At 40.0% G+C, this 22534-nt stretch overlaps 1 protein-coding gene across 1 annotated transcript in view; it reads right to left on the bottom strand.

Annotated features, from left to right (window-relative positions):
* Window positions 1–3356: 3356 nt before the first annotated feature.
* Window positions 3357–22534, bottom strand: part of NGFR (nerve growth factor receptor) — a 52686-nt gene continuing 33508 nt past the window's right edge. Inside the window, exons 3-6 of the mRNA XM_072111255.1 lie at window positions 18049–18408; window positions 13511–13727; window positions 12280–12428; window positions 3357–7809 (exon numbers count right to left, since the gene is read on the bottom strand). Of these exons, the coding sequence (XP_071967356.1) occupies window positions 7511–7809; window positions 12280–12428; window positions 13511–13727; window positions 18049–18408 (1025 nt within the window). The 3' untranslated portion in view covers window positions 3357–7510. The remainder of the gene's footprint in view (window positions 7810–12279; window positions 12429–13510; window positions 13728–18048; window positions 18409–22534) is intronic.

The raw sequence follows: 22534 nt of genomic DNA, 5'->3' as shown, positions 1-22534 counted from the left end.
ACAGATGTCTGGAATAAGAGCCGTCAAAAGGTGATATTTACAGATTCCTGCTAGGATACTTCTTAGAGTGGGAAGCTGTTTGTTTGATTATGGTCCAGTTAAAACTTATTTGATAAAAAGTGTTGCAATGTCTTTGGTACCTGCTTTCTGGAGTTTAAAGGGTAAAACAAGGGAGATCGGGACGGTTCCAGGAATCTGGGCTGTTTTGGCTGGGAATGCTGTGTCTGTGTTATCTCGGAGCAGACAGGCAAATGACCTTGAAGTGCAGAGAAAGCAGAATTTCTCCATATTGAGCTGCTTGGAATGCTGTGTTTTGTTTCTCGTAGCTCACAGGCAGTGGTAATGCAGTTTGCCCTGTATGCCACGTGATATCCTCCTGTGTACTCCACGAACAGACTAAGCGAGGACAAGCCCCAACTCTATGACAGAACTTTTGACTTTTGTTTCCTTGTGCATAGATAGCCCAGCATTCCGTGCTATGTGTTTTCCTCTCAGTGCCCCTACATGAAGATTGCCAGTAACTATTTGCCTTTACTGGTTTAGTATTCTAGTATACCTGATGCAGATTCCCACAGGGTGAGGGGGAGGGGGCTAAAACTTGCCCAGCCAGTACTCCACGGCCCTACAGTTAGTAGACTGATAGACTAGCCCCTTACTGGATGATGTTCTTTTACAGTATGTGGATGACCTACTGTTTCTGTGCCTCTATTTTTAAAGTTTGCCAGGATGCATCTATTAACCTTATGTTTTTTTCTGTTGCAAAGTTTCCAAAGACAAACTCCAGTATTGCCAGGAGAAGGTGGTGTTCCTAGGCCACTGCTTCTCAGCCACAGGCAGATACCTGATAGAGGAAAGAAAGCTGGCAGTCCAGAATATGCTCCTGCCCAGAGGCCCTAAGTCCCTTCACATGTTTCCTGAAGACTATGTGGTGGTAAAGAGAAACACCAGAGAGAGAGTCTGGAGCCTCACTACGATGGTCCTTTCCAAGTCCTGCTGACCAGCGCCTCGTCTGTGAAGCTAGAGGAAAGCCAGCATGCTTCCATGCTTTCTAATGCAAAATTACTTATTCTTCTTGCTAGCTGGTCTCTTCTGACTGACTGTATTCTCAGGGACACCCCAACCATGACTATCACTGTATCTATAGGGCTAAACAGGATGTCCCCAGGGTAGGAGATGTTACCTACGGTTGGTGCAACAAGACAATGACCTTCTTAAGCATTGACAGCACAGGTAACCCTGTATTAGCAGTGTCTGATATGTACTGGATTTGTCAGGTCAAGATAGGAGAGTCAGGTCAGGCCTAGAGGCTGGGAAGGTGAGTGTACTGTGATAAAATTTGTGCATTCCTTCCTTGTCATCCTCAAGGAAGTTTTATCGGACACATAAAGAAAAGGTAGAGAATCCCAAAGGACTCTGGAGGTCAAAGAAAGAAGCACCTAGATGACAATGTTTATATAGATACAGTGGGAGCTGTGTTGATTGGGTTAACATTTTTAAAATGTTGATTGTTTTAACTGTTTTTATTGTAATCAACAAAGATTTGTGAATTATATCCAAGATGCTTTCCAGAACCGCATGACTTTGGACATGATCCTTGCTGAGAAGGGAGGAATCTGTAAGATGTTTGGAGCGGCTTGTTGCATGTAAATCCCGGATGAAATCACCCCCTATGGATCAATTACCCATGCTCTTGAAAGGATTGAAGGACTATGCAGGGAACTCAAGAGAAACTCAGGAGTGGACACTTTATCCTTTCTTTACGGTGAATGGCTCATTAAATCAGTTATGGTTTCTTGACTTAAGTGGGGGTGATATTGGGGCTTGTGATTTTGCTCTTGTCATTAATTGCATGTTGTGTGGTCCCCCTCATCAAGTCCACTAAGTATCATAGGTATCAGGAGTTAGACAAGCCAAAGACCCCTTACTCAAGCTACCTAAATTTGCATAATGAAGGTATCCCTCTACCATCAACCATCCCTGAAACATATCAAACAGCCCCCTGGAGTAGAGAAAGGTAGAGTAGAGACTTGATTCCCATATGTGGAAGTCCACTAAATGGGAACACACCCAGCAGGGGTATGCTGTCATCCAAGTGGTGAAGAGGAGAACGATGCACATATGGGCAAATCTGTAGGTCCTTCAAGACTAAGAGAGAAATTCCAGGATTTAGGGGGGACTGTTAAGGTAAACCTAGTTCACGTATATAATGTGCATGGACTGGATAGAAGCCTCCTGAGTAGGGAAAGCAAGTACAATCTTTTCTCACCTCTTTGGAAAGTTTTATTAGCGTGTTGTCACTAGAGATAAGGCTAGATATCAGAAATTGCTTCGTGAACACAGTGTGGTACCAGGAAAGAAATGCCCCTGTGGAACTTCACTGAATTGGACCAGGAATGGTAGTAGCAAATAACTGTGGTAACGTCTTACAATACACCATGTTTGGGGTGGGTTATATTGTTTTTCCCTCCCCTCTCTTTCCCACCCCCATGCCCTTCCCCCAAAATTGGATATAACTATCTTGTAAAGACATCACTTTACCAACCAATACTTTATGGATCTGGACCTTAAAGCTAGAAAAGGATCTCACTAATGGCTGGAGAGAACTGGAGTTGTCAATCAGAACTAAATGAAACCTGATGAACCCCCCATGGGTCCCAAACCCAATGTTTGTATTGATAACCCCCTGTTGGGGTTTAGTTTTTTTCATAAAATTGAAAATGATTCAATAAATACATTTAAAAAAAGAAGGTATAGATGTGGTCAGAAAAAATGCATTAATGTCAGGACGCTGGGCCCTGATACATTACTTTATTATCGTAATTTAGAGTTCCTGCACTGGAAGACTGCTTTATCTCAAATATGTAAAATACACTAGAGAAAAATAACGTACTCTATAAAAAGAGTTGACTTCATATAAATATGAGTGTGCAGAATTCAGTGCGGGCCATAAAAGTGAGCTGCCACTTATTACAGCACCTTAGCAGATTTTCCTTCATATATTTCACTGCTCTGGAACATACGAGATGTCTGTAATCTGCTCGTTAGCAGTAACGACTAAACGCCCTAATGGTCTGCAGGTGCGTGTTATACAGTATATGCAGTGCAAAGGTTACTCTAGGGGTGTTACAGGTAACTGTGTTGCTCTGTTCTTGGTGGTAGCTTGGAGTATTTTTTTATTTTCATTTTTAGAAAAAAAAATCTACCCCCGTAAGCAAATGTATAACATAACTCCTTATAAGATTCGAATCCAGGTGCTTGCCACCATATTGCCATCTACTTGTCTACCACAACACATACTCCTCTGCAGCACCAGTCACACCTATAATAATCACCATGAAATAAAAAGAGACAACAGATAACCTGTAATAATTATAATGTCCGTTTTGTAATTGTCAGTCAAATTATTTTACAAGGGGTCTGGCAGCGGCGTAGGTGCGGGGAAGGTTCTAGGCTTATCACAGAATAAAACATCAAATATTTACAAGTTTAACAAAATCAACGCAGAAAAAAAAAAACGGCCGAACAGTAACAAATAATATTAACAAAAGAAAAAAAAATTCAACAGTTTTAGATATTTATATAAAAAGTGCTCTAAAAAATTATTATTATTTTTTAAAATAGCAAAATTGCTGCAATTAGGATTTGTTACAGAAAAGACAACATATATAGTAAAATAAAGGCACATTATGTGTTGTATTTTATATTAAATAATGGTAACTAGGCCTGAAACATGACCTCTGACCTCTCAGGTTGAGTTGGAAAAATGATGACCTCTGGTTAAGTGCTTTAGCTGATTCCGCTGATACAGCTGAATGACAATCAATTTATTGAAATTCTTCATCGCTCCTTTTAACAATCTTTAAGCATTACTCCAGGAGCTTAGGATATCTGAGAATCCTTTCAAAGCCTGGGCCAAATTATTTTGGCTTATAGGATCTTGTAACCTAACTCCTCTGATGCCAAATTATTAATTGCAACAGATGCAAAAAGCCAATGGAGCAGATACTTGGAAAAGAGTTCCAACTACCGGTCCAAAAAACTGGCCTTGCAGTGCAAATCACGACTTCAAGTCATACCTGTCAAAATCATGACTGCTTTCTTTTAAAAACAGTGCCAGACGGGTCCACAGGTTGTGTGTTGTAGTGCACTCCATTCCCATTAAAGGACATCTACCACCAGGATGAGATATTGTATGCAAATGCGGCTGAGGGGCTCCAGGCCCCATTAACACCTATGGAGCCTGGAGCCTCTCAGGTTAATTTGCATACAATCCTTCATCCTAGTGGTAGATGCCCATTAACTTCAATAGAATAGAGCTGCAATACCAGACACAACCTACTAAATGGTACAGCGCTGTTTCAGGAAAAAAGCAGCCATATTTTTCAATTTTTTTTGCATTGTTGCAATAACCACAAGACTTTAACCAGTAAATATAAGATTATATGATAGAGAGAGACAGAAGTCAATGATAATTCACTATGATGAGGAATTTACAAAGCAGTTATATGGCTTATGATCAGCATTGTCTACCTTAGTTTTCATAGACCTGTTTGCTATCAGATTTCTCAGCTTATCTTTTATACTATCATCCACAATCGCTGTAAGTACCTTTTGTTTCAAACATCTGCACTATATAGGCATTCACAATAGAAAACACAGGATAGAAAGTAAGAGGAGAGTGGAGAACATGTCCAGGGTGTGACATGAAATTTGGCGGAGCTTGAGTATGGTGTCCCATTTGGCCCATTATCATTAGATATTGGATTTAAAATAATTTGGTGGTGTATATGACTAAGCACTGATAATTATTCAGTGCTTAGGGGTAACATAATGAATGGTATGACCCATGAGGTCTACCTCATGTAATTGTCCACCTTGTGCTTCATACCTCCATGTCTCCTCCATACTTAGCTGGGATCATTTATACACCTGAAATCTTTTACCAGATAAATACATGGAAGACAAAGAGTGAGAGAGAGCACCACAGTAATGTCTTCTCAAAAATGACATTTTGTTTTTGTGTAAAACATCTTAAGGACAACCTATGTCTGAGTTATAGGCTACTGTCAGGACCATTAACATCTTGTGCGTTTCTGTGAAAACTGATTTGTTAAAAAGATTTTAGCTACTTCTATGTAAGGAAAGCAAAAAACATCTGGTCTTTAACTGGAATGTTAACCGTCTATTGGTTAAATCGTAACCACATAGTCTTGACCAGACCTTATATTATCATTACCAAAATCGGTGTTTATAATCAGAGCCTAAAAAAATGGGTTAACAATTTTTTCACTCTGGCCACTTTGAACAAGTGGATCTTGCGAAACGTTGAAAAGATTTTTGTAGCGTAAGGCTTAGAATTGTAGGATCCTGTAACAGATATTGGATTGGATTTATGTAGAACAATGGTCGATTTTCCATTTGAGGTCCTCCTGACATCATGGAGCCATTCTGCCATCAGTTTAATGGATTTTTACAGTTTTCCAAGAATTGAAAAAGAGAAATACTTATGAACAGAATGAGCATCTCGCCTGTATATGAGTTGGCTCTAATTTCATCAGATCAGCTCCAAAGAATTGTATGGGGCTGTGCTGCAATACCGTGCACAGTCTACAGACAGGCGTGGTGCAGTTTCAGGCTTCTTTTTCTAATATAAATGGCTCATTTAAAGAGAACCTGTCATCAGGATTTCACATTTTCACCTAATGACAGTTGCCTATGGCCTTTGTAATACTAATTCCCATTCTTCTTTTAGACTTAACATTACTGCTTCCACTCACTTTTAAAAGTATATAAAAGTGTACCTTGCACTCAAGTAAGCATCCAAGTCCCCGTATCATCCTAATTATCTCCTCTAGGCTCTCTTGGCTCCCCCTCCCTCCTTTCTCATGAGCTGATCACATTCTGAAAGCAAATCTGTTAGCTCATGTCAGCTGGAGGGAGAAGGCAGGAGTGAGAGACCCGTGAGGAGATAATGATGATGACACCGGGACATGGACATTCCCAAGACTTGAAACTGTTTTCTGACTGGGAGCCAGGTGTACTTTTACACACTCTTAAAAGTGAGTGGAAGCAGTAATGTCAATAAATGGTTACAAGGGGCAACAACATCCTTATCATAGACATCAAATTGCCTTAGTGTCAATTATGTGGGCTACTGTCAGCAGAATGTGGTGTATGTAACAACAGAAGGGTGAACCTGATATATGTCAACTATTCACTAGTATCTGGTCTGTTATGTGTATGGATCGTGCTATATCTGTTTGTTTAGTCCCTGAGTGCGTCACAGGCTGGAGATATTGAAGATGGCTGTCTTATCAGATTGCTATTACAAGGCTGTACTGGACAGCAAATTCTAGTTAATCTTATTAAATTTACTATCAATTTAGCAGGTACTATGGAGGCATTATGATCATTCTGCATTGTACATAATGGGAATGGCTTAGATCTACTTAGTAGGAAGTATACTAAATCACTTAGGATCCAAATTTTTGGATTTGGTTATTATTAAGAACTAAGAAAAAAAATTCTTAGAGTGCATTGATATTGCATGATACTAAGGTTTATGGCATTGGTACCACCACAGATGATTGTCTCAGAACCTGAGTCAGTTATTGTATTCAGCTAGGTTCTAGGCAGTAATACTAGCTTGTTCTCTGCTTGCTGTACCCATTGATGGTCTATATGTGTGCAAATCTAAGTGATTATAGGCTGATATGACTGCATATTTCATCCTATAGATATTGGTCCACATTAGGCTCTACTGGTGGTCCATTGCACACTCCTATGTTCTTGTATGACTTTGGTATTTTCTCGGTTTTCCCGAAACTATGGCTGATTCATCTAAAGGTAGAATATTAAACATCATATAGTGTTTTTTGTATATTTAAATGTCTTGAAGTTGAATTTATAGAAAAAAGTTTCTGAACCCTTTGCCTGCATATAATGGATGCTGCCAATGTGTGTTTGGGGAAGGGCTTTTTGTGAACATCCTTTTGTGATCTTTGGGTTAAATATGGTCCGTTTGAGACACAACCTTAAGAAAACCAGTATTCTGTATTGCTGTATCGTGACAGCACACAGCCAACACATTCTCTATTAGGTAGCAGCCATTTGGGTTTTTGGGGAGGATCATTCTTCAAGGCCTATAAAACAATAGAAAAATCTAGATTAAAAAAAAGACTGACGATAGAAGAAGGTGGGTGCACTTTAGAATTCTCAAAGCAAAGTCTGAAGATTCATAGTTCACGTTTCCTTATCATCTCAAAGTCTTAAGGTCCATCACAGTGAGATACCTGGAGATACAGGACATGGAAGGTCCATAGAGAAGATTACACACCACAATACTGAAAATAATGCTTCAGTGCAGACGGATTGTCCGTTAATACTGGGTAAAAAGGGTAGCAGGGGGGATTTCTGGGTCTAGGGGCAAACTTTCCTTCACATCTCGTGCGGATGTTCCACTGAAAAAAATCAGCATGGAACATCATCCTTCTGTCCCACAATGACTTGATTACACGGGTGAGGTAGCAGTAGAGTCGCTATACAAGCTCTGGGCGATGTCCTCCCTTTGAATTTTGCGTAGGGCTGTATATAGAGCATCAGTGGTGGCACAATCTTTGCTGGACCAATCAGAAAGCAGTGCTCGTACTGGAAACTCCTCTCTGGTAAATGTGTCTATGATCTCATCTTGATAACCAAGTTCTCCTGCCAGACTTTTCCAAGTCTGTTCCAACGATCCACTCAGAAGTTTTTCCACCTCATCTTGCTTATGTGGTGATAAGTTATTGTACAGGTGAAGATCATTCTTGCCTGGGGAAAATAAAATAAAACTATAATTATTAAAGTGTCAATAGATGAGTTGCTTTTTTACTGTGTCGGCATGACTTTATTATGTGTCTCTAAAATCTTAATTTTAATTATCGAAAGAAAGTGGAGAAACTTTATTTTTCTGGTTTAAAACCTTCTTCCAGTCCAGTGCAGATCTATGTGTCCCGATGGTTTATAGATCTACTGTTAGCAAGAAGCAGGGAACAGAATCAATATACAACTACAGTTTACAATGCAGAGGATTTGAAGGCTTTGGTTAAATAGCCCCCTTCCCTTGGTTTCAACCTTTTAACATTTACATAATATAAGTATATGATCTTTGCTGGTGGTACCCAGTCACTAGCTAAGGAGTAGCTTCAGTTTAGTGGTGGCAGACTTAAAGGAAATCCACCATCAGGAATCTACCTATTAAGGTTGATCTGATGGTAGATTTCTACTAACATGCTAAGCCCTAATCTACCTTTTGCTAATTCACTTTCTAACCTACACTGCACTTTATAAAACTAATATGCTAATTTTCGGCAGAAGCAGAGTAGCCTCTGCCATCCCACCTGCCTACACGTCCTCTGCGCGCTACTTCTCACTGCCGTCTGCTTTAAAGGGGTATTCCCATGAAGACAAGTTTCTTATATGTACTCAGGATAACAAAATAATACCAAGCCAACGGTGAGAAGGAGTGCGCCAAGGTACGGCAAGAATGTGGTGGCAGGTAGGTGGGGTGGCAGAAGCTACTGAGGCGTGAAGTAGCCTTTGCTCCCACAGCTCGGAGAGATTCTACTGCACACCCCAGTTGCCTCTGTCAAAAATTTGCATATTAGTTATATAAAGTGTAGGTCAGGTTAGAAAGTGTCCTAGAAATAGTGAAAGATAGTTTAGGACTTGGCATTGTAGTAGACACCTGCCATCAGGTAGACCGGAGCATATTTTACTGGTAGACCGGTAGCTGGTGCCGGAGCATATTTTCATTATTTTCATAAACCGCTGTATTGTGGTTTAAACTTTTTAATCTTTATCTGTGAAGCAGCTTTGGCACACATATGTTTAAGAGTTTAAACCGCAATACAGCAGTTTATGATAATAAACAATAAACGAAAATATGCTCCAGCTCACCCTGAGCTGGTGCTCGGTATTTGAAGCTTACAACTACTATTTCATGTGGTAGGTTTCCTTTAAATGGGTCAAGAGACATCGCTTTGTGACAGGGAAGTGGTCAGCAAATAAGCTGGGGTAACGCAGGTGGAACAGGTTCAGGGGCAGTTATATAGACAGTAGTCAAAACATGAGCAGATCAACTGACTATGGCAAATATATCTATGCAGGGGCACCTTTATGTCAGGAAATGTGTCTTTAATACCCAGGGATAGAGGAGACTGCCCAGGGACACATTACAGAATGCACATGCTAGCTCATTAAGAGACAGAGAGGGAGGATTTCAATACCCTAGGACAGTGAACCTTTTAGAGAATGAGGGGGTTATTTATAACTAGGCGGCTTCTTGGGACAGTTCTTTGTCTGTCTTTGGAGCTCTGCTGACCTCCGATTCATTAAAGTGGCTCTGGCACTTAAAATGTTCTTATGCTTTTGCTGACTAACTTCTTTTTTTTTAGAGTTTCAAAATGCATAAAAAGTCCCAGTACATACGCCAGCAGGGGACTGGAGTGACTATGTGACTTTTTAATGAATCTAGCTTTGCACGGTTTTTTATTTACGCCAGAATAGTGAAGTGGCGGAAACAGTCCTGTGCAACTTTTTAACTGTGAAAAGTCCCATAAAGACCTATTGTGAGACTTTTGTATGCCAAAAAAGCCTGACAAAGGTCAATGATAAATAACCACCTGAGAGCCCAAACTAAAACCAAACCCACCTATTTTATTGCAGTGTGCCAACATGGCATTTTAAGGAGTAACTTATTTGTAGGTGCACTGCCACAGTTTACAATCATTGTGGAGTCTTCAGGAGACTAATATTGTTTAAAAAGGAGCGCAAATTCAGATTAGAATTGTAGCATCTCTCTAGGGTCCCTCTGAATAGGAAGAATTGTGAAGCCCAAAGCAGGAGCTAAAAATATAACCCAGCCCTGACTACAACTACTCACTCCTCCTGCAGCCCAAGAGCCCTCTAAGCAAAGGCTGTGTAATTTTAAAGGACATCTACCACCAAGATATAGTAATGTAAATCAAGTACACTGATACACTGATGAACCTCTGGCAGGATCCGCTCTTCTTTTAGCTTCTTACGCCCTGGTTTTTTAGTAAAAGAAGACTTTAAAAGTTATGCAAATCTGCCACTGGGGCTGCAGGCTCCATAGGTGTTAATGGAGCCTGGAGCCCCTCAGGCTCATTTGCATATTGTAAATACTTTTTTTTTAAACACAAGGGCATATGAAACTTGAAGAAGAGCAGTTCATGTTAGTGTGCTCGGTGTAAAATCCTTCATCCTGCTGGTAGATGTCCGTTAAAATAGCGCTGATTGTGGCATGTCCGGGACTGCCTAGGGCAGCAGGAGGAGGTCTTCAGTCTTGTCTGACAGACTCTGTGCTGGGGCAAAGGCTTAGGTGCCCAAATAGACGGCTCTTAGTGCAACCACTGCTACCACTGCCCTAGGAACAATCTTTTTGGTGCTGAGACTTCCTAAGAAAAGCTGTAAATTTTGAGTAGCAAATGTTTCCAGATTGCTTAGCAGTGCCACTACAGGCAATATGAGGTATTACACAGTTCCCTCAATAATCAGAATGGGATGCATGGGATTGTCAGGTCCTCCAGAGACACTTGTAACCATTCTCCATATTTAATAATATATGAGTGTCCCAAATGGGGGCCTTATCAATTATTTTCTTGTTTTTTTACTGCTCAGTGGAGAAATGGGCAGTATTATATATTATACAGTATACAAGCATTCATTCATGGACTTGGCTTCCTTCCACACAGATATATGACTGTGTCATCCATGGGTGGTCCTCTATAATCTAAGATCCCTGGCACATTTGTGACCCCAGATGTTAGTGACTTATTGTATTATAAAGCAGGTGCAGAAGTATTGCTCAGTCAGTAAAAGCTCATTTATATATTCCCAAAGAGTCTTATACATACATTTACACACAACGTAGTAACTAAACTCATTTACATGACTTGGGTTATTTATCCAAAGATTTCATGAGTCAGGATAACTGTACCATTGAGTACAATATGTTCCTGTTTTATTACATTGATGGGTAAAATAAAACTTAGATTTCCTTTCCAATTGCCTCATTTTAACTTTGGCTCTGTTTAACACCCTAAACCCCAGGGACCCTACACTCCTGTACTGTTCAGTGAATACACAGCCGTGTGAATTTCTTTTTAATCTCCAGGGAACCAATGAATGTAATAAAGCATTGGCATAAACTCAATTTCTTTGACACCTACAAGGCAAAAGAATATTATATATTCCGGCATTGATAACATCCACAGAGCTACAGACAGCACATGTGACAAGTCCTCACTTGCTGTGTTTCTCAGGGTGGCGCTCAGTATATCCAGCTCAATATATGACTTGTCAAGAGGAGATGAAATTGAACAATGTATTAAAAAGGGAAAAAAATGTCATGAAAGTCTTTATCCCAAGGCCTTCTTCAAACTTAAAGGAAGTCTGCCAGGTCCTTTGTAGCTATTAAACCTTTGACAGCTCTAGACAGAGAGCTTAAAGCCTAACTAAACTTTTAGCAAAATTGCATAAATCAATAGTGAAGATGATAATAATAAACTTTGTAATATTCTTTATTAAAAGGGTTTTTCCCATGAAAAAAAGTTAGGCCCTCTCCATGGGATAGGGCCTAACTTGCTGGTCAGTGACCCCACAGGTCATGAAAACGAGGGCACCCTAGTCGCTCGGGTAAAGTAATGGAGTTGACTGCCGTGCATGTCCGTTTTGCTCCATTATTCTCTATGGAGCTGACCGAGATCGTTGAGCGCAGTGCTCAGCAATTTCTGTCAGCTCTGTATAGATTAATGGAGCAGAACGGTCATGTGCGGCCGTCTACTTCATTAGATTGGCGGAGTGAAGAGGGTTCCGATGGAGGTACGTGGGACCCCATTGGACCCCTCGTTTTTGTGATCTGTGGGGAGTCTCAGCACTGAGACCCCCACTCACAGCAAGTTAGGCCCTATCCCGTGGATAGGGCCTAACTTTTCTTATTGGGAAAACCCCTTTAAAGTAATATGTTCCATGCAGGTGATTATGTCATCTTTACTTCCTATTGTTATCATATATTGTAAAACTTAAAAGAAATATGTTCCTGTATCCTTCTTTATTCCTTCCGTACTTCCTTATTGAATCCGTTTGTGTACAGGTAAATCAGCTCCAGTATTCACTGACAGCTGAGAGATAAAGGAGACTGATAAACTCCCAGTCCCTGGAAAGTCTAGAACTTTTCTCTATGTTGTAGTTAGAAAGGTCTTCACAAATCTTTCATACCTTGCGTATGTCCTGTGGTTTGCTCAGCCGTGCTGTCACTATTCACGGAGATGCCACTGTCACTGTGAAGCTTTTCTCCTTCAGGAGAGGGGGTCTGGTTTACCGGATGACTGTTACCCCCTTGTTTGTTCTGTTTACAGCTGTTCCACCTGTGGAAATATACCGAAGTATAATGGTGAGTACTTCACATCTATGCAGGTAGTAATATGTTCACATGGCGAATTGTACTATTAGAGCAGGTAGTATATGCTGTTTGCACACTTTAATGTATTTCACTTCAAAACAGACATGTATAAAAGAAATATAAACACAACCTTATACAAATTTAGCATAAAACCTTCATGTCCATTTTTGCTTACCCCTCTTAGTATTAGGACTATGCAAAAGTATGCAAAACATATATGAGCCAAGTTTGCTATAGAGGAAACCATTCTTTGAAGGGGCCATGACTACAGCGGTAGCAGCAATGGGGCCCAACATGTCAAGGGGCCCGTCATCCGGCCCGTCACTAAAGAGTGGAGATTGTGTACATGTTATGCTGCACATTATACAAAATAATATATATATAACAGTGCACATTTCAGTGCATAAATGTGTGCTAAAAACTGTATGAATGTGTGTATGTGTGTAAGAGTACATAAATGTGTGACTATACAAATATGTATATTTTATCAGAAGGTAGGTGGGCTTCAATTAAAAGTCTGCTATGAGGCCCTGCCTATCCTAGTTATGCCCCCTGATCCTTTGTGGTGCCTGTTTTGGATACATGGAAAGGAGTTGTTTTATATATTTTATGAAGACCATTGTTCATCAAATCTGATATAGGGGCTTATTTACTAAGGGTCCGCGGATCGCATTTCCGTCGGACTTCCCATCGTTTTCAGGATTTTCGCTGCTGGGACAAGTATTAAGCAGGTGATTGGTTTTTGGCGCAGCTGCGCCGTTTTCATGCAACACAAATCAGGGGGTGGGCCAATGGACGATCCAACTGATTCAGACTGAGCGTGGGATTTAACATTCAAATTGTGCCGCAAGAACAAGCAATTACAAGCACCAGAAAGAAGAAGGTGAACTCCGTCAGACCTGAGTTGGAAAGCGACACATGCAGGATATGAGGCGCACGATCGCAGTGAATCGCCCTCGAGAGCCGCATTGAGTACAATACTATTTTTGAGGGTTACTACTAAAGGGCACCAGTAAATCCATGTGCAAATATAATGAGAAAACTCACCGTTTGAAGACAATAAATGCCACGAGTCCTGCAATGACAGCGGCTAATATAGAACAGTAGACAGGGATGAGGTTCTCAGCTGCTCCACTAGGAGTGATAGGATCAGTACCGCCAGTTGATGGATTGACTGTCTCCATGTCCATAAGAGTGCTATCCTGTACAGTGATATCCGGGGTGAGAGTATACGGTGTTACCGAGGCAAAGCGTGGATTAGTACCTGAAAAGAATTGTTTAAAAAATCTGCTTAGTAATATTTTCTCACATTGTTTAGTCTCATGAACATTTGTATTTTACTTGGGGGCATTACTAGTCATATACATGCATTGAGATATCAATAAGTGATTATTATAGTGATATGACCACTGGTCCATAGCCTGGGAACTTAGATATAGAGATTGAATTGTTTAACCTTAATAGTTTCAATTGATACGAATGAGGAGGACATCTAGGGACTAGATGGAAATGTTAAGGTGCATTGGAACTTTGCCCAATAACAGTTAGTACAGGGCCCAGGGGTGATCACAATCATTGCCCAAGAGCTACAGAGGACCCAGAAAGGGACGATGGGTTTAACCCAAAAATGGGGGCTATTCAATTAAAGTTAGAAATACACCACAAATGACATTTATGTTTTCCGAAATGTTTCATTTTTCATTTAGCTGTGCCGTTTTTATTTGCCCTCAAGGTTTTGAAGTACTTACTGCCAACTCTGGAAAATATTTATAGCGATTTAATCTCCTTGTACCCTGATTGTAATGATTTGCCTACAGCAAGACATAGATAATCTGCCAACCATAGAAAACATTCTTGTGACAACTTTATAAGGACTTTCATGAGATCCTTTCAAAAACTGGAACGTTTAACACAGGTTTGTGTTCAGTCAGAAGCAATGACTGAGTGCCTTGTAAAAGAGGTTTTAATGACTATGATTAGTATCCCTGTACCACTGTGACGATGGGACCCCATTGAGAATGGACCGCTACCGATCATGAAAATGGGGGTCCTGTTATCACTAACTGAATGGGTGGAACATTTATCCTGCCACTTCATTCAATACCATGGGAACATCAAAAATGGTTCAAACAGGCACCTGACTATCCATGACACTCAGACAGTGAATGGTAGTGCCAGAGACACTTGAGCGCACTGCTCAGCAATTTCCGACACTCCCATAATATTAAAATTACCAGGAGGTTGAGCATGTCTATGAGAGTGCAAAAGCTTTGTCCATCAATTTACGACCCTTATTATTGTATTGAATGGAGCAACAGGACGCAATTATTATGAATGGGACTCCCCTTCTTGTTTGCTGGGGGTTCAATCAGATTATTATTCCCTATCCTGTGGATAGGTTATAAAATCTAATTTGGTACAACTCCTGTTGAGGATTTGTTGAGGATTATAAAAGCAAATAATAAAGCAATTTGTGCTTTTTTTTCACACAATATTGTGCACCAAGCACCATATTTATGTCTAAAGTCCAACATTATTGTGGCGCACGCCCATTAATCTGAGTGCACCAGAAAAAACTGGTGCACTCAGTTAAAACACTTTGGGCAGGATGCACAAAATTCATGAAGACCATTCTCCAGTCTTCGTGAATCGAGAACACGCTGGATGAGACTGAGGTGAACTGCACGTAGTGTAGTTTGCCTTACTATTAGTAAATGTGAGCCATGATGTCTAAATCTGCCCTTTTATTTTTGGATTTTTTGTAGAGGATTAAAGTAACTTCAAGATCTTTCTATGACGTTATAATCTTCAAACCTATAGATAACTTGTCATGAAATAAGCCCATTTTGTCATTATACACCCATGGGTAATGGCTATGGGTCCAATATGGTCCACTGGGTGATTTTTTTGTGCTTTTTATAATTAAGCATTGGAATCAGAAAATGGTAAATGGAAAACTAGAAAAATTTCCTAGGGGCCCAAGGTGCAAACGACCACCTTTTGTTATTGGATGATGAGAAGCTACGGAGGAATTACATTTTTTGGAAACGGGGATTGTTGAATTACCCTAAAATTCCTTTACAATCCTGACACCATAAAAAGGTTATGTTAACCACATGGTTATATGTTCTTTGGTGTATTTGAGTAAATCGGCATTTCTCAACTTTTTGGAGCAGACTGTATGGTTAACATTTTAAGCCAGATGATAAGAATAGGAGAAATGAAATGTACATTCTAATATAATATCTGTACATTCTCCAGACATCTTCGAGATGACACTACTCATCTTTAGCAGGCTCCATCAGGCTATCTCTCCACTAATAAATCCAGGCTCAGCATTGTTCGGTGTCTAGGACAGAGATGGCCCTGTTGTGGTCTAGGATGCCCACGGGCTATGTTTCCTGCCTTTGCTGTGTCACACAATAAGGTCACTGTGAGCAATTATAACAATGAGTCACAGACAGACAGAGGGACCCATCATTCGGCTGATGTGAATGTTATGTCATCCCAATTGTATGTGAGAGCTTAGCCATGGAGCTAATCCACTTGTATGGAGATGCCGGCATATACAGTATTTATGCAGGCAGAAGTATGTAAGTAGTGTAGCTGTGAAGGTGAAAATTTAGTATAACTCATTAAAAAAAGGCATAATAGGAGGGTGATATGTAGTCCAAATGTTCTGAGGCTTCCCTGCAAAATATCAACTCTATGGCCACATTGTGAGGCACATGAACTGCCCAGTGTTTTACATAGGAACCAAAAGAATCCCACTCATAGGCAGGGGAATGCTATATCATAAATATCAGATAGATAAATCGATAGATTTCTTCACTCAAACACACACATTTATACACTCTTACACACATATACACACATATAGAACATATACACATCACATACTTTATATACATGTTATATACAGACATACAGCATTCATACACACATACTTTATATACACGTCATACACCATAAATACAGCATATAAACATCACAGATACACGCATATCTACATCACACATATGTTATATACATACGGTATTATGTACAATGTGCAGTATAATATGTATATAGCAGTGCACATCCTGCATTCCTTAGTGTGTTAGGTCTCATGATGGGGCCCCCTGACACTGTGGGCCACTATGGCTGTTACCGCTGTAGTTACACCCCTGCCAAAAATGGTGAAAAATGGATTTGAGTTTATTCCAAAACAGGCGACACTTCTTTGTGAAAAGTCACATGTTTTGGAATAAACGCAACCACATTTTTGGATTAGAGTGCTGCTTCATTTTTGTATTTATATAGATAGATAGAGATGCTTCATTAGGTGGCCTCCGGGGGACTAGTTTTTTTTGTCATTTACAATTCCAAAATATATGTCTTATTATATGAATTTGTTCTGTTTCCACTATTACTTAGTTGCTCCATTAATGGATGTTCCTAGTTAAAGGAAATCTACCACCAAGATGAAGGATTGTAAACCAAGCACACTGACATACTGATGTGTGCCACCTCTGGTTGGATCCACTTTTTTTTTAGCTACTTATGCCCTTGTTTTTAAGAATAAAAGTTTATAATTTTAGAATAGGTTTTTTTTGTAAGCTGAAAAAAAAGCAGATCCTACCAAAGGTGGGACACACCAGTATGTCAGTGTGCTTGATTTACAATCATTCATCTTAGCGGTTGATGTCCTTTAATAATTCGATTAATTGTATAGTTATATTCTTGAATTCTGTATTATGTTTCTGGTACGCACAATATAAAGCATCTAATTCTTTTTACTATATTTCTTGGTACTTTGGAATAAAAATCTGAATCAGGTGCTATAGATATGAAGCCAAGATTTCTTAAGAAATAATACATTTTCTACAACTTTAAAGCAACGTAGGAAATGGATTTGTAGATGTGCTACTGAGGATCCTCCAGTGAGTATTTGATACTTCCTGCAATACAAATGACCTCTCCGTGCCTAAAGAAATGACTGAGTCTAAGAATATATTTTCTTGAAAAGGTTTAAGATAGTAAAAGGTTAAGAAAACAAGAAAAGATCAAGCTAGAAAAGAGCAACACTCTATAACTATGGATTTATGGGTGCTCTATAGCTTGTGACTGTAGTACCGCACTAGATTCACTCATAGATTAGGACAGATATTGCTGTAAAAACAGCAGAATCAGACTACACAGAGACTACTTGCAGTCTGTTACCATGGAAGACACCTGGGGGGTGTCTTCTATTATGGCCTTTCAAACGGAATTCCCTTCTGCGCCCAAATTAATGAAATGACGGTGCCACAATATTGGTGTTTTTCGACATTCTTGACTTGTTCTATTTCTGGGCACAAATATTGGGCAGCACTTGTAAATCCACCAGTTTTCTGGCGCTTCTATTTTTCCAACACGTTTTTGGCGCAATTTCTGGCACAAAAATAGAGCAGCTAAAAGCAAGTTTTGGGAGTTCTAAACCTTTTAGTCCTTGCACCAATTCATTAATTCATTGCGCCATAAACTTACATCCAACTAAAATACATTGCATGACTCCATAAATGTCCCTCCTGGTGTATACATATGCTTTCTCCTATCATACTTACTGTAGCAAACTGTGTCTGATGTTGTGGTGCACTCTTCCGATATGATTTCATCATCTTCACAGATTGTACATGGCAGACAGGGGTCCATATTGTTGTCCACATTTGAGAAGGTCCATTCAGGACATTCTTCACACACAGTGTTTTGGCTCATGTAACACGGCATAATCATCCCATATCCTACCGGACATGTTGCACAGTGTTCACATTCTCCAGTGTTGTCATTTTTGTAGTATCCGTATGCACAACCGCACACAGCGTCATCAGTCTCCACGCAGGGAGCAACCATGCGCTTGATACCATCACATTCTGTGCAAGGCTTACATGCTTCAGTGTGACTGGAGGTGTCAGAATAGGTTACACCTAGAAGAGAAAACAAGAGGTCAACTACCTTTATAACCATATTATTGTGTTTTTCCAAATACCATCAATGCATACAACAAGTGTGTTTTATTTATCTCCGACTGTCTCATCCCTTGGATATTTGACATCTTGGAAGACTCTCCTCATCTGTGATAGATAAGGTTACATGGGTTTAGCCTTACCAAAATTGAGGCGGAAAATATCTGCTGCCTACTACTATTCCTTTGACTGGTCTCTTTATATTGCTATTTTAGTGGCAAGTACAAGTATCACAGGTAGAATGATGCTCCAAGCATCAAGTCCAATAACAGTTTTAAAGGACATCTACCATCAGTTTTACTGACGTGTCCTTGTAACTAGTTCCTGAGGAACTATATGCTGAGATTTTGTCAATATAGAGTTATAAAAATTATGGTAATCAGTCTTGGGCGCTCCGGCTACGTCACCAGAACCACAGGAGTAAATTCATTCACTCGCCCGTTATGCTACCAGTCCCACCTGGTCCTGCTCATCCACAGTGCATAGAGTAGGTGACGGGCAGGACCGGGTGGACCTGTATCGTAAAAGGGGAGTGTAACTCTATATTGACTAAATCTCAGCATATAGAGTTATAATAAAAGAAGTCCCGAGAAAAATAGTTCCTCAGGAACTGGTTAGTAGGACATGTCTACCATCAAGATATGTCCTTTATGGAGATAATTGTATACTGTACCGTGAAGGGTGGAATTTAATGGATTTATACTATTTTTACATACAAACAATGTAATGGTAAATACATGTAGTCAATCCCTGGTATTGTACCCAACACTTTAATAATTGATAATTGATTGAAATATACACAGTCACTTTTGACAACAGAAATACATGTGGCTAATCGTTATAACAGCATGGAAGATATACTTCCCAAGGAGACCCCTAGCCTCGCCTATTGGACATGTTAATTATACCCCCATCTCATTAAATGGAATAACAAGCTGGAAATCCATGTTCTTCTGAAGTGGAAAACAGATGCACCATAGATATAGCTGTGGTGACTCATAGATGACTCAATGAGCAATTATACTGTACACAAGGCAGGACCAAGAGAGAAAACAAACACAAGTCAGAAATAAAGTGAAAACATACAATATTTATAAAGATTTTTCTATAAACAATTCTCAACAGTTGCTCATTTGGAGAAAACTGTCATATTTCTCACTGGGTCTATTATAATAAATTACCATAAATATGCTGAGAAGGGTTATGATCTGCAGAGGATGTAGACTCTAAAGACTGTACTCTGTTGGATATTGTATAGAAGGACGCCATCATTGAAGGGCTCCACTAAATGACTCCTTGTGTGGATGGAGTCTATTGAGGGTATGGAAGGACACAGACTATGGAAGACTATGGTCCAGTATCCCACATGGCATCAGATCATGGATATACTTAGGTTCCAATAAAATCCAGCTATTCATATAGGTACAAAGCACAAAAGTATTGCTTGGCAACCTAAATAAAGCTTCAATTTTAGGACTTATAAAATGCTGCATCATCTTATGACTTCAATACTAGCACCTCCCTGCTACTGTGCTATCTATGGCTTCAACCCCAGGTAATGGGACCTTTATGCATTTCCTATTAGCACATAGCAGAACAGGATCATATGATAGGTGTTATATAACTTTCCATTTTAATAGAGGAGCCAATTTTCTCTGCGGGCAAGACAAATTCTAATTAATGGCTTATTGCTCTGAAAATGCCAGGAAAGTATGCATGGAAATATTATTCCCTATAGGCAAATTCTAAGAGTCAACTTACAAATAAGAGCAACTGATATTGCATGGGTCCAAAATCAATAGTGTCATGGAGATTTTAAGTCATTTGAGAAGGTGGGCAGGTCACATGTCCTATTTCCAATTTAGGTTAGGTTCATACCACTTGTTATTGTGTAGACCAGGAAAGCTTCAGACTAGGGCTGGCATCAGCACAGGGCATACCTGGGCAAATGCCGGGGCCCACATAAGGCTGTACATAAGGAATCCATATTGGTGAGGGGGGCTGTATATTATAAATACATAGGGTGTGAGGGGGCATATTTAAAATAACCATGAGGGGGCTGTATATGAAATAACCTGGAGGGCTGTATATAAAATAACATGGGGGGGGGGGCTGTTTGGTATGATAAACTAGGGAATATTTTAAAGCACAGGGGACTGTTTGTTTTCTTTTCTGAATTTTTTGCTATGTGAGTTCACTGCGAAGGGGCCCACTGAGGCTCTGTCACCCAGGGGCCTACTGAAACCTGGAACCAACCCTGCTTCCGGCACATACCCTCAGCTTATACATTGGCTTATACTGCAAGACATATACTGGAGGCATTCTTCCTCCTCCGTCTGCCTCCATCTGCCTTGCATATATTGTATACTGTGCAAAAAGCAGGCTGGAAAGACACAGAGGAAGCGAAGACTTTTTATTGAAGTCTATATGGCTGGAAGAAGCGGTACTGCATACTCACTCCAGTCTCCAAAGAGCATATACATCGCTCAGTAGAAGGGAAGACCCCGGTGATATTACTGTCCATAAAAGGACAGTGACATCACAGGGGAAACATCCTGAACATTGGCAGCAGCAAACAATCACTGATCACTGATGTTCACTCCTCCCCCTGACACCAGGAGACGTATCCCATTGTATGTACTGTGGCTGTTTAAAAGTGGAAAAAATGGGCACTATTGGGTGCCAATACCACAAAATAGAGTGTCAGTGTCAGAAAACTGATCCGACTCCTACTAAAATAAGTGAATTTATTTCCAGAAAACTATAAAACGACAATAATAGTTGACAAGTGAAATAAAAGTCTTTATAACTTTATGTTTTAGGTCTCTAGGATGTTTCCTCAGATACAGGACAAAATAGCAAAACCTCAAACTGGGCACAGATCAATGGATGATTGTCTGATTGTCCTCCCTCTAGTGATGGCTGCAGATAGAATTCTGTCATTTCTATGATTCTCTCTATTGTGCTAGGGACTTAGAGCTTTGTATAAGGCACATGTAGCCCCAATCTCTATGAAAATATATACAAATATTAATCAGCACATTCTGTAACATTCAGTGATTAGTGAAGATACTTTGACCTTTCATACATTCCTCCACATTAGCCAACAGATATTTATGGCAATATGCCTATGTAACTGAACTCATAGTCTGCAGCAGGGGCAGCACAACAAAGCAAGCTGTCCGCATGAGTAATACATAATATTACAAGATATAGTTCCCGTCTACAGCAAGCAATGTCCTGACTCCATGGATCTGAAGGCGGACAGCAGATGTATCCCAACCCTTATCTTTCCAATGTAAGACATTGACCTATTTCTTTCTTTAAAAAAAAGATAATATTTTGTAAAACAGATTAAATGGTCCTTCCCACAAGATAATGGCAAAAGTTCAGAATATTCCAATATTGTCGACAGATTTTTCAAAAACAAACCACATTTTGGCATAATTCAAACAAATTGAGATAAACTAACAAAAGCACCAGAACTTAATCTACAGCATATCAAGAACTGGGTTGAGCCACAATATAGAGGCTCTCCAGCTTAATTATATTGAAAATATAATGGGGCACATTACTAGAGTTCACTTAAAGTGCAGTGCCCGTCTATAATGCTGCGTGCGGCTATTCACAAAAATTGTGCGCCTGAAATCATGAATGTGTCATTTCCCCACTCAGGTCCGACAGAGTTCACCATCTTTTTTGTGGTGCACCTTTAACATAGGGCTTGCGACACAATTTGTAAGTTAAATACGGCGCTCGGTCCGAATCAGTCAGAGCGTCCGATGACACACCACCTAATTTGTGTCGCATGGAAGCCAGCGCAGCTGCGCTACAAAAGAGTCACGTGCAACAGCTGTTTTAGCCATGAAGAACTGTGTACAACAAAAGTGCACCGAGCGACCCTTAGTAAATGAGCCCCAAAAGGTGAATGGGAGATGACTTGCAGTAACCCGCTCTGTCCCCTATACAAAATTGTGCTTTTTTCCCTCTTATGTTCTCTGTATCTAAGCTGCCGAAAATAGGCTATTGCTATTAACCCTTTAATGTTAGATGGCTTATAGGACTTTAATGGGTGATTTATGGTTAA

This window comes from Engystomops pustulosus, chromosome 6, assembly GCF_040894005.1.
Source record: "Engystomops pustulosus chromosome 6, aEngPut4.maternal, whole genome shotgun sequence".
In the NCBI taxonomy this organism is placed as follows: Eukaryota; Metazoa; Chordata; class Amphibia; order Anura; family Leptodactylidae; genus Engystomops; species Engystomops pustulosus.
The sequence above is the reverse complement of the archived record's forward strand: the minus strand, read 5'-3'. Positions and strand labels throughout refer to the sequence as shown.